At 47.9% G+C, this 11,341-nt stretch overlaps 1 protein-coding gene and 1 pseudogene across 1 annotated transcript; both read left to right on the forward strand.

Moving 5' to 3' along the window:
- Positions 1-258: 258 nt before the first annotated feature.
- On the forward strand, positions 259-9,160 carry Amhr2 (anti-Mullerian hormone receptor type 2). Its single transcript, XM_051190054.1, has 10 exons — positions 259-463; positions 686-877; positions 1,125-1,196; positions 1,414-1,544; positions 1,642-1,872; positions 6,858-6,972; positions 7,110-7,282; positions 7,462-7,609; positions 7,744-7,880; positions 8,722-9,160. Exons 1-10 carry the CDS (start codon positions 457-459, stop codon positions 9,016-9,018), a joined length of 1,503 nt encoding a protein of 500 aa, XP_051046011.1. The 5' UTR covers positions 259-456; the 3' UTR covers positions 9,019-9,160.
- A 1,472-nt stretch (positions 9,161-10,632) lies between these two features.
- On the forward strand, positions 10,633-10,732 carry LOC127226245 (uncharacterized; annotated as a pseudogene).
- Positions 10,733-11,341: the final 609 nt, after the last annotated feature.

Raw genomic sequence — 11,341 nt, forward strand, 5'->3', positions numbered from 1 at the left:
AGGTACAGGCAGGATCTTTATTCCACCCAGTAAGAGAAAAGGTGTACTTGAAGCAGCAGCTACCCATCTGGAAGAGGAAGAGGTCAGTGGGCTGGATAAGTGAAGGTGAAGGACAGAACCACATGTCCCCATGGTGGGGATCAGGCCTCAGGCCCCTGCTGGTGTTTCCTTGTTCCTCTGCTGTACTGACCCTGAGATCCTATTTTGTTTATCCTTTTGGCTGCCCTTTGTCCCTGCCTTTACTCCCTTCTTGACTCCCTTTCTTCATCTTGGATTTCAGTATTCCCAACCAGTAGGACCTGTGTGTTCTTTGAGGCTCCTGGAGTACGAGGAAGCACAAAGACACTGGGGGAAGTGCTAGATGAAAGACCAGGCCCCCCTAAGAGTATCCGCTGCCTCTATAGCCATTGCTGCTTTGGCATCTGGAATCTGACCCATGGCCGGGCACATGTGGAGATGCAAGGTGAATGGCAAAATATATGGTGGGTGAGAGCTAGAGTAGGGAACAGGCATGTCCAAGTTGAGGGAGGCAGCCAAGAGGGACCGGGAGAAGTGGAATGTGTAGAGGGGGAAAAAGGATGTCAGATGGAGGGATGCCTTTGATAGAGCAGGGATTTGTTTTCTGCCTCCCAACATCATCGTACTCTGTTTCCTTTTTCTCCTTCCCCTAATCCCATCCCATCAGGATGCCGAGACAGTGATGAGCCAGGCTGTGAATCCCTCAACTGTGACCCAGTCCCCCGAGCCCACCCAAGCCCCACCTCCACTCTCCTCACATGCTCTTGTGGCAGTGACTTCTGCAATGCCAATTTCAGCCATCTGCCTCCTTCAGGGAACCAAGGGGCTCCTGGCCCCCAGGACCCCCAGCCTACCACAGGTAGTTGCCTTCCCCAGGGTACTAAGCCCAGAAAGGGCAAGAGCATAGATCAGGATGAGAACCAGGGCCAGTTCTCAGCCCACCCCCTACCCAAAGTTTCCCTCCTCCTGGCCTTGGGAAGTTGGTTGCCCTGGCAACTGGAAGATAAGGGGGCTTGTGACCAGCATGGGGGGTGGTTTGGAAAGCGATCTCTTTGAAGAGGGGGGTTTCCGTGCTCACCCACATGTCTTCTTGCCTTGCTGTTCAGGTGGGCCCATCTGGATGGCACTGCTGCTGCTGGGGATGTTCCTCGTGCTGCTGCTGGGCAGCATCATCTTGGGTACTAATTTCTCCCACCCCTCCCTTGTGATAGCAAGGCACTTCCCCAAAGCTCCAAGCCTACTCCAGACTCTGCAGACCTCCCCCCACTATCCCCCCATCCCCAGTTATAGGGTCTCCTTGGCCCCACATTTCCTTGTATGAAGCTCTCTTCCTACATAGCCCCCTTGGCTGCCTCCATCCTGTGCACTCTACCCTAAGGATCGTCTCTGCTTCAGCTCTGCTACAACGAAAGACCTGTGGAGTGTACGGTGGGTCAGACCCAGAGCCAGCCTTAGGCGAAGACTGCAGTGAGGAGTTGCCAGAGCTAGCTGAGCTGTGCTTCTCCCAGGTGCTTCAGAAAAGGAGGGTGGGTTCCTCTCTGGTGTTCATGGAGGTTCTGCTGGGGAGGAAGCCTGGCTCTGATGCTCGCTAGAGGTCCGCACTCAGTGCAGTGTTTCCACCAGGTAATTCAAGAAGGAGGTCATGCAGTCGTGTGGGCCGGGAGACTACAGGGTGAGATGGTAGCTATCAAGGCCTTCCCCCCAAGGGCTGTGGCCCAGTTCCGAGCTGAGAGAGCTGTGTACCAGCTGCTGGGCCTACAGCACAACCACATTGTCCGCTTTATCACTGCTGGCCAGGGGGGTCCTGGGCCCCTGCCCTCTGGGCCTTTGCTGGTACTGGAACTGTACCCTAAGGTGAGCACCAAGAAATGTCGGTAATGTGCATGCACTATGCCTATGTGTGTGCTCATGGAAGCCAGGTGCTACATAGTAGCGGGGCCTCAAGGATACCACTCTCGTGCTTCATGTTTTCTTAGAACACTTTGTTTCTTTTCTTTTCTTTTCTTTCCTTTCCTTTTTTTTTTTCTTCTTCTTCTTTTTTTTTTTTTTTTTTTTTTTTTTTTTTGAGACAGTTTCTTTGTGTATTCCTAGCTGTCCTGGAACTAGCTCTGTAGAGCAGGCTGGCCTCAAACTCAGAGATCTGCCTGTTCCTTTGCCTCCTGAGGGCTGGGATTAAAGGTGTGGGTCACCAACACCCAGTTAGAAGTGAGCCACTGTTAAATACATATCCAGGCACAGCTGTCCAATTCATTCATGTGTTCATTTAACTAATATTTATAAACAATATGGCAGGCTGGAGAGATGGCTCAGTGGTTCATAGCACTGTCTGCTCTGACAGAGGACCTGGGTTCAATTCCCAGCACCCATGTGGCAGCTCACATCTGTCTATAACTCCAGTTCCAGTATTTCTGACACCTTTACACAGACATACATGCAAGGAAAACACCAATAAAAATAAATATAAACTCCTTTTTAACAAAAACCAATATGGCAAGTATTGCTAGATGCTGAGAAAGCACATATGGTCCCTAATTTTACAGATTTTATAGACTAACAAAACAGGTTGCAGAAACAGATAAACACAAAAATACCAAATGTCAAGTGTGTTAAGATCGAAAGGAAAGCTGGGTGTTGGTCCCAGTACTCGGGAGGCAGAGGCAGGCTGATCTCTGTGAGTTTAGGGTCAGCCTGGTCTACAGAGTGAGTTCCAGGACAGGCTCCAAGGCTACACAGAAACCCTATCTGGAAGAAAGAAAGAAAGAAAGAAAGAAAGAAAGAAAGAAAGAAAGGAAGGAAGGAAGGAAGGAAAGAAGGAAGGAAGGATAATAAGAGTTGATCTGAGGGCATGGTGAGATGGCTCAGCTATGAAGAAGCTTGCTGTGTAAGCCTTAGCCATCTGAATTCAGTCCCCAGAACCCTAGTAAAAGTAGAAGGAGAGAACTCTACAAAGTTGTTCTCTGATGTCTATGCATGCACTATAGCATGTGCTCCCAAAGACTCCCTCTTTCTATAGTAACAATAATAATTTTTTAAAAAAATATGTGTATAAGAGGCAGGTGGATCTCTGTGAGTTTAAGGTTAACCTGATCTACAGAGTGAGTTCCAGGATAGCCAGGGCTACACAGAGAATTCCTGTCTCAGGAAAAAAAAAAAAAACAAAAAACCTAAAAAACCAAAACCAAAAACAAAAAAAGTGTTGTTTCACTGCATATATTACATCTGTACACCGTGTGCATGCCTGGAGAGGACATAGGGTGTCAGCTTCAGATGAGCTGCTATGCAGGTCCTGGAAATTAAACCACCATCCTCTGGAAGAGCAGGCAGTGTAACAGCTAAGCTGTTGCTACAGTCCCTTAGATATTTTTTTAATGAAAAGAATGTATGTGGCCTAAGGTAGGAAGTGAACAATGTGAAGAGGAAGAAGCCTGAAGGTAGAGCTGCTTGACTATAATCTCAGTACTTGGGAGGCTGAACCAGGAGGACTGGAGTGAATTTCAGGCTAGCCTGGGCTATATATTTATAACCCTGACTCAAGAAAACAAGACAGGCCTGAGTGTAGGGGTATAACCCTGATTCCCAGCATTTGGGAGGCAGAGACAGGTGGATCTGTGTGAGTTCAAGGCCAGCCAAGGGTCCATAGTAAGACTATCTAAAATAAAAACATCCCCCCCCCAAAAAAAAAAAAAAAACTCACAGAAGAAAACAAACCCTGAAAATAGTGAAGAGGAAGAAGTCGGCAAAGGTGGGACCACCTGGAGTCTGGGCCTGTTGAAGACTGGGAAGCATTTTAAGTTCCTTGCACTCTCTGGGCACTTGAAACACCTTCACATGCTTTACCTTTATGAGCATGCTGTGAGGTAGAAATCACATTTATAGATGAGAAAAGGAAAGTCATTTGCCCAGGACCTGTGAGTGGAGACTGACTCCTCACTGCCTCTTCTGTCTCCTGTTTATCTGCCATCAGCATTGTCTGTTCCTGGAGATGAGACCTCCCCTCCCACTTCTTCACCCTAATCTTACTTCAGCTCCTAACCCGCATCAGTGCTTAAAGGCAATCAATGACTGCCTTTTTGTTTGTGTATATAGTGCTCTGCTTGCATGTATGCTGAATGCCAGGAGAGGGCGCCAGATCTCATTACAGATATTTGTGAACCACTGTGTGTGGGATTGCTGGGAATTGAACCTCTAGAAGAGCAGTCAGTGCTCTAAACTGCTGAGCCATCTCTCTAGGCCCCTCTCCCTTCCCCAGATATTATTAATCTTTTTCTTTTTGAGTCTGTCCTGGAACTAGCTCTGTAGACTAGGCTGGCCTCGAACTTACAGAGTGTCTACCTGCTTCTGCCTCCCAAGTTCTGGGACTAAAGATGTATGCCACTGACACCTGGCTGATTTTATCAATCTTTACAACTCATTGCTGAGAGGTTGAGTTCTGGAAAGCTCCTTTTTTGACCACATGCTTCCTGACCCTATTGAAAAATAAGTTTTTGGCCTGAGGATGTAGTTTAGTCATGCTCTGCAAGCATGAGGACCTGAGTTCAGTTCTCAGAAATTATTTAAGAAGCCAGATGTGGGGGCAAGAGAGATGGTTCAGCAGTTAAGAGTACTGACTGCTCTCCCAAGGGATGCTATTTCAGCTCCCAGTATCCGTGCCAGGTGTCATAATTTCCTGTAACTCTAACTCCAGGGGGTCCAATGCTCTCTTCTGGTCTCCATGGGCACCTGCAAATTCACATTCTTTCACACATACCCATACTTAAATAAAAATTTGAGTTTATTTTTAGCCAAGCAGTGGTGGCACACGCCTTTAATCCCAGCAATTGGGAGGCAGAAACAGGTGGATCCCTGAGTTCGAGGCCAGCCTGGTCTATAGGGCTAGTTCCAGAACAGCCAAGGGCTACACAGAGAAATCCTGTCTGCATGTAGGTATGTGTAAATGAATGCCAGTACTCTCGGAGATTAAAGGCATCAGATCCCCTGGAGCTGGAGTTATAGGCAGTTAACTGATCTGGTTGCTAAGAGTTGAACTCAGGCCCACTTAGAGAGCAGTATCGAGTCGCCTCTCTAACCCAAAAGCAAAATACACTATTGTTTGTATGTTTGTTTTTTGAGACAGGGTCTCTCTATGTAGCCCTGGCTGTCCTGGAACTCATGCTGTAGACCAGGGTAACCTGAAACTCACAGAGATTCACCTGACTCTGCCTCCAGAATGCTAGGATTAAAGGCATGTGCCACCATGCCTCACTAAAAGTAAAATAAAGGTTATAAAGAGAAAGACAAAAGAGAGCCAGGTGTAGTGGTGTACACCTGTAATGCTAAGAAAAAGAAGAAAAATCCAGGCATGGTGATGTTTGCTTTTAATCATAATACAAGGATGGTGGAGATAGACAGGTCTCTGGGGCTTATGGCCAGCCTGGTCTATTGAGTAAGCTCCAGTTAGAAAGAGAACCTGTCTCAAAATACATGTACAGATATACAATTCCTTCTTATTTCCTTAGCTTCCTCTGACTGTTACAAGTACTGTAGCTGTACTTGCTTTACAGCCATGGCATTTAGTTCATTGTTATATTGTATTCTCTGCTTATATGATCACCTATTCCTAGTCACAGTGCTACCTGGGCACAGCTGTTGACACACCTGAAGGTGCTCAGAATCTCAATGAATGGCCTGGCCCCAGTTGCTCCTCCTCCAATAGCTCTACCCATCCATGTCTATGCAGGCCTGCTACCCCAGACCAGGAGGTTTGAGGGATACCCTTGACTACCCTTGTTTTGAATCAACTGAGTCAGCACATGACAGTGATTCTTGATTCAGATTCTGAAAACTCCACTCCTTTCTCATCATTTGACCCCAAACAAGCTTACTCAGCATTCTCTAACACTTCAACTCTGACCAGGTGTGGTAGTTTGTGCCTATATTGCTGACACTCAGGAGGTAGGGGCAAGAGGGTCACTGCAAACTTGATGGGAGAGCCTCATCCTCATGGTGACTTCTGTGTCAGCCAGGGTTACAATGTACTAGTGAGATCCTGTCTAAAAGAAAGTGGCCTGCAGGGGTGGGCAGGGAGAGGCAGGGATGGGGGTAAAAAAAGGAAAAAAGGTAAAAGGTCCAGCAAGATGGTTCCACCAAACCTGAAGACCTAAGGTCAGTCCCTGGAACCTGTGTGCTGAAAGGAGACCAACTCCAGCACATTGTCTTCTGTATGTACCCACATACAGACACATACACCACACACAAATAAGAAAGAGAGGTGAAAAAGAGAAAAAAATTCACAAAAATTAGGGTGATCAGAATTCCTTCACGCTGGGGTCCTCATGAGGACTAGGAAACCCTGTTCGAAGGGCCTGTGTCACAGTAAGTACTCAGTATCACTGTATTGGGCCTTGTATTGGGCCTTAAATGTAGGAGCTGCCTGCTTCAGCCTCTTGAGTGCTGAGATTACAAGCAAGTGCTACCACGTCCATGTCTGGCTAAAAGTATTATTTTAATTTTATTTGTGTGTGTGTTTGCGTGTGCACATGCATTTGTGCTTTCAGGCAGGGTGTCCTGTAACCCAGACTGGCTTTTTCCTGATCCTCTCCTTCCACTTCCCAGGTGCTGGCTGGCTGGCAGTTGTCTGGTATCATGCCCAACTAGAGTTACTATATTTCTCCTGTCACTTTGACTGACGTATATTCGTATGCCCCCACTGTCTGTAGTGTCTTGACCTGGTTCTGTCAGGCTGTCTCTGTGTGCTGGGGAGGTGCGGGCTGGTGTGTGGGGTCTGTCAGTAGATCTTTGCTTTCTGGGATGATTTCCCCCTATTTCTGTGTGCCCTGCTCTTCCCTCTGCTTTTTCTCCAGGGCTCCCTGTGCCACTACTTGACTCAGTACACCAGTGATTGGGGAAGTTCCTTGAGGATGGCTCTGTCCCTGGCTGAAGGCCTGGCATTTCTCCATGAGGAGCGCTGGCAGGATGGTAAGTGAACCCACAACAGGCAGGCAGGAGAGTCAGGGGTCACATCACTGAGTCTAGTTCTTTTCTCTTAGAGGAGAAGGACCAGGTCAAGGAAAACCAGATGGTCTGAGTTCCTTAAACCTTGGATTTCTCCACAGGCCAATATAAACCAGGTATTGCCCACCGAGACCTGAGCAGCCAGAATGTCCTCATTCGGGAAGATAGGTCATGTGCCATTGGAGACCTGGGACTTGCCTTGGTGCTCCCTGGCCTTGCTCGGCCCGCTGCCTCAGCGCCTACTCAACCCCAAGGCCCAGCTGCCATTTTGGAGGTGAGTGTGAGGCCAAGAAGATGGTAGTGCTGTGAGCATACAACCGTGGCTGCTGCAATGGTGCAGCTTTGCTAGTGCATGGGTCACTGCTGAGTCTGTAATTGGGGGAAATGTGCACCAGAGCTGCAGGGCAGTTCGCCACAGAGCTGATTCCTGGCATTCCACATCTTATTCTCCAGGCTGGCACCCAGAGGTACATGGCTCCAGAGCTCTTGGACAAGACTCTAGACCTACAGGACTGGGGCACAGCCCTCCAGAGAGCAGATGTTTATTCTCTGGCTCTGCTCCTATGGGAGATCCTGAGCCGCTGTTCCGATTTGAGGCCTGGTAAAGTCTCCATCCCCAGCCAGTATCCCATCTTCCTCCTGGCCTGACTGTAGAATGCTATGGCCTTCCCTAGTTTTTCTTCCTGGAAGCCCCCTAACCAGAGTAGGTTGACATGATGCCTATACTTTTCCCAGACCGCAGACCACCACCTTTCCAACTGGCCTATGAGGCAGAACTGGGCAGCGATCCCAGTGCCTGTGAGCTCTGGGCATTGGCAGTAGAGGAGAGAAGGCGCCCCAACATCCCATCTACTTGGAGCTGCTCTGCTACAGTAAGAAATCACAGGCTCACCAGCTGGGGACCAGGAGAGGGGACTGGGTATGGATATCGAGGACTTCTCTGCTACAGCCACACCTCCCACTCCCATACTTGTCCTCAGTTTACCTTTTCTTCTCTAAGTCTCAGACAACTGGTTCCACCTACCTGAGACTTACACCCTCTTATGGCTACTTTTCTATTGGCACCCCTCATTCCATCAGTTTCTCTTTGTTCAGTCTCCTCCAGGAAGTCTTCTCTGGCTTTGCTCCAGTGCAGAGCTCTGTCCCTGTGACAGTGTCTATTCTGGTACCATGGGCCCCCAAATTCAACCCAGTGCCCCATCATTTTGTACTATACAGCTGCATTTCAGCTACAGAGTGATTAAAGCCTATTCTAGGTGTGACAAGGTTCTAGGTGTGACAAGGTCAGAAGAGTTGCCTGACAGTGAAAGTGCATAGCTCTTCACAAATGATTTCCTGAGGAGATGCCCTTTCTCCCACTGCCCAGCCTGAGATTTCTACCATACAGATGTCTGTTGGGTTAGCTAATGGGAGCCAAGCTTTTTCTGTAGGACATACTACTTGACTGAGAGGAAGGAGAGTAACTTTCCTTTAGCATGTAAGTTGTCCTCCTGAATTATCCTCAGAGGAAAAGGTCATGGGGAACAAACCTCAGAGGCCTGGACTTGAGGGAGTGGGACTGGGGGTGCTCCACAAGTGGGGCATGGAGGAGTCAGGAGTAGTGGAGCTTAGCAAGGGCTCTGTGCAGCGTGGGGTAGAGCACACAGAGAAGTGAATGCTGAAGACATCCACTCTGGGGTTGGCTCAGGCCTGCCATCTAGTCCTTTCCTCCAGGACGCTGGGGCACTGAGGGAGCTCCTAGAAGACTGCTGGGATGCAGACCCGGAAGCACGACTGACTGCTGAGTGTGTGCAGCAGCGCCTGGCGGCCCTGGCTTACCCACAGGTGGCTTCCTCCTTCCCAGAGAGCCATCCCAAGGCCTGTATCCCTCTCTGCCCAGAAAGCTGTCCTTCAGCACCTGCCTCTGCCACTGTCCCCTGCAGGCCTCAGCAGGGTTCCTGCCACCTCAGTGTCCAGCAGGCCACTGGCTCTATGAGTCCTCAGCCTGTTAGTACCAGTGTTTGCGTGTAAATGAGCAGTTTGTATGAACTCTAATACAGCTAACATACATGCGGCGATCACATACCTGTTGCTGTCATTCTCTGTGGGTTTCTAACCCCTGGGGTATATGTGCTCAGGAAAGAGAATAAAGGTTTCCTGGTGTTGGCCTTGGGCTTGCCTCCTTTTTATTCTTCTTTTTCACTAATGTGTGTTTATTTATTTTAAGATCTATTTACTTCATTTGTAGTTTGTGTGTTTGTGTGCACCATATGCATGCAGGAGCCCTTGGAGGTCAGAAGAGGGTGTCAGATCCCCAGGAACAGGAGTTGCGAGCCACCATGTGGATGCTGAGAACAGGTCCGAACCCGGGTCCTCTGGAAGAGCAGCCAGTGCTCTTAACTGCTGAACCATTTCTCCAGCCCTATTATTTATTTTTGAGACAGGGTCTTGCTGTGTAGCCTTGGCTAACCTACTACTCAATATGTAGCCCAGGTTAATCTTAAATGCACAGCTATCCTCTTGCCTCAGTATCTCAAGTATTGGGATTGCAGGTTTGAGGCACTAGCATTTATGTATGTATGTATGTATGTATGTATGTATGTATATATGTATTAAACAAGGTCTCACTACATAGCCCTGGTAAGCCTGGAACTCACTTGTAGACCAGGTTGACATTGAATTTAAAGAGATCCACCTGCCTCTCTCTCAAGTGCTAGGCTGAAAGGTGTGTGCCAGCATGCCAGGCACCAACACTTACTTTTAAAGATTTTATTTGTATTATTTTAACTATGTGTAATTGTGTGTGTGGTATGTACATATGGGTGCAGGTGCCTAGAGAGGCCAGAGAAATTGGGTACCCCTGGAGCTGGAGGGGTAAGACACCTAGTATAGGTGCTGAGAATTGAACTTGGGTCCTCTGGAAGGGGAGTAAATGCGTTTTTACCTCTAAGCCATCTCTCTAGCACCACCAGGATTCATTTTCAAATGGTGGCATCACCTGCTGGGCACCAGGGTGGGGGGAGGAGTGATCCAAATGAAGTCACTGCCCTGAAGGTGCTAAGATGGCTGGCTGAAGTTCACACAGTGGGGCTCTATATAGTGTCAGGGGGTAAAGAGCAGAGGATTGAACACAGGGAGGCTTCATGAAGCACAGGATGCTGGAGCTGAAGTTTGCTGAGGCAGGAGTTTCCCAGGAGTGTCAGCAGCACTAAGGCATTGCAGGTCCTGTAAGGAGTGATAGCACACAGAACAGAGTACACACAGAGTCTATGAGTAAGTTATAGATCAAAAGTAGGAAGCAGTGATGGAGATTAGCTCAATTTGTAGGATGCTTACAGAGCACGCATGAAGCTCCGGGTTCCATTCCTAGCACTGCACGAACTGGGTGTGCATGCTTGTAATCCCAGAAAGTGGAGGCAGGGGCTAACAGGGATTTGTAGGTAGGAGGATCAAAAGTTCAGAGGCTAGAGGGAGATGGCCCAGTCAGGAGCCCTTGTTGCTCTTGCAGAGGACCAGGGTTTAGTTCCCAGCACCCCTATTATGAGATTTAATTCCAGTTCCAGGGTATCTAATGCCTTCTTCTGGCCTCTGTGGCCACCACATGATGCACATACACACAAGCAGACACACAATCAGCACATGTAATTGCTTCAGAAGCACACACACTAAAATTACAACCATACCAAGATTACCACGGTCCCTGTGCAAGGATGACACACATCTTTGTGAAACATTCCATATATTTTCAAAAGGGCCTCTTTTAAAAGATAAATATGTGTGGCACACACCTTTAATTCCAGCAGAGGCAGGTGGATCTCTGTGAGTTCGAGGCCAACCTGGTCTACAAAGCTACACAAAACCCTATCTCAAAAAACCACACCACACACATACAAAGATAAATATACAAGTTTTCCATAAGATTGTATACATTAAAAGTAAAATTTCCACCTGGTGGTGGCACACACCTTTAATCCCAGCACTCAGGAGGCAGAGGCAGAAGCAGAGGCAGGCAAATCTCTGAGACTCTGAGGTCAGCCTGGTCTATGGAGCAAGTTCCAAGACAACTAGGGCTACACAAAGAAACTGTCTTGAAAAAAAAAGTAAAATTTCCTCTTACCCTATACGAATTTATAGAATGTATATCTATCTATCTATCTATCTATCTATCTATCTATCTATCTATAGAGCATTTACTAAAATGACTTATAGGTTAAGGTCCAGCTACTTCAACAATGGCTGGCTGTGGAAAGTTCAAGAATATAGTTTGTTGCTCAGTCCATGAGGCTAGATGTCTCCCCTGTTCTGGAATCCCAAAGAACTAGGCTCTAATGGCAGAGAAGGAATGGATTTGCTA

The sequence above is a fragment of the Phodopus roborovskii genome, unplaced genomic scaffold, assembly GCF_943737965.1.
Source record: "Phodopus roborovskii unplaced genomic scaffold, PHOROB, whole genome shotgun sequence".
In the NCBI taxonomy this organism is placed as follows: Eukaryota; Metazoa; Chordata; class Mammalia; order Rodentia; family Cricetidae; genus Phodopus; species Phodopus roborovskii.

Excerpts from the sequence above, each read along its gene's own strand:
- Amhr2 (XM_051190054.1), top strand. Across the intron at positions 1,197-1,413 it reads GCTGGGCAGCATCATCTTGG|CTCTGCTACAACGAAAGACC; the intron begins GTACTAATTTCT and ends TCTCTGCTTCAG. Across the intron at positions 6,973-7,109 it reads TGAGGAGCGCTGGCAGGATG|GCCAATATAAACCAGGTATT; the intron begins GTAAGTGAACCC and ends ATTTCTCCACAG.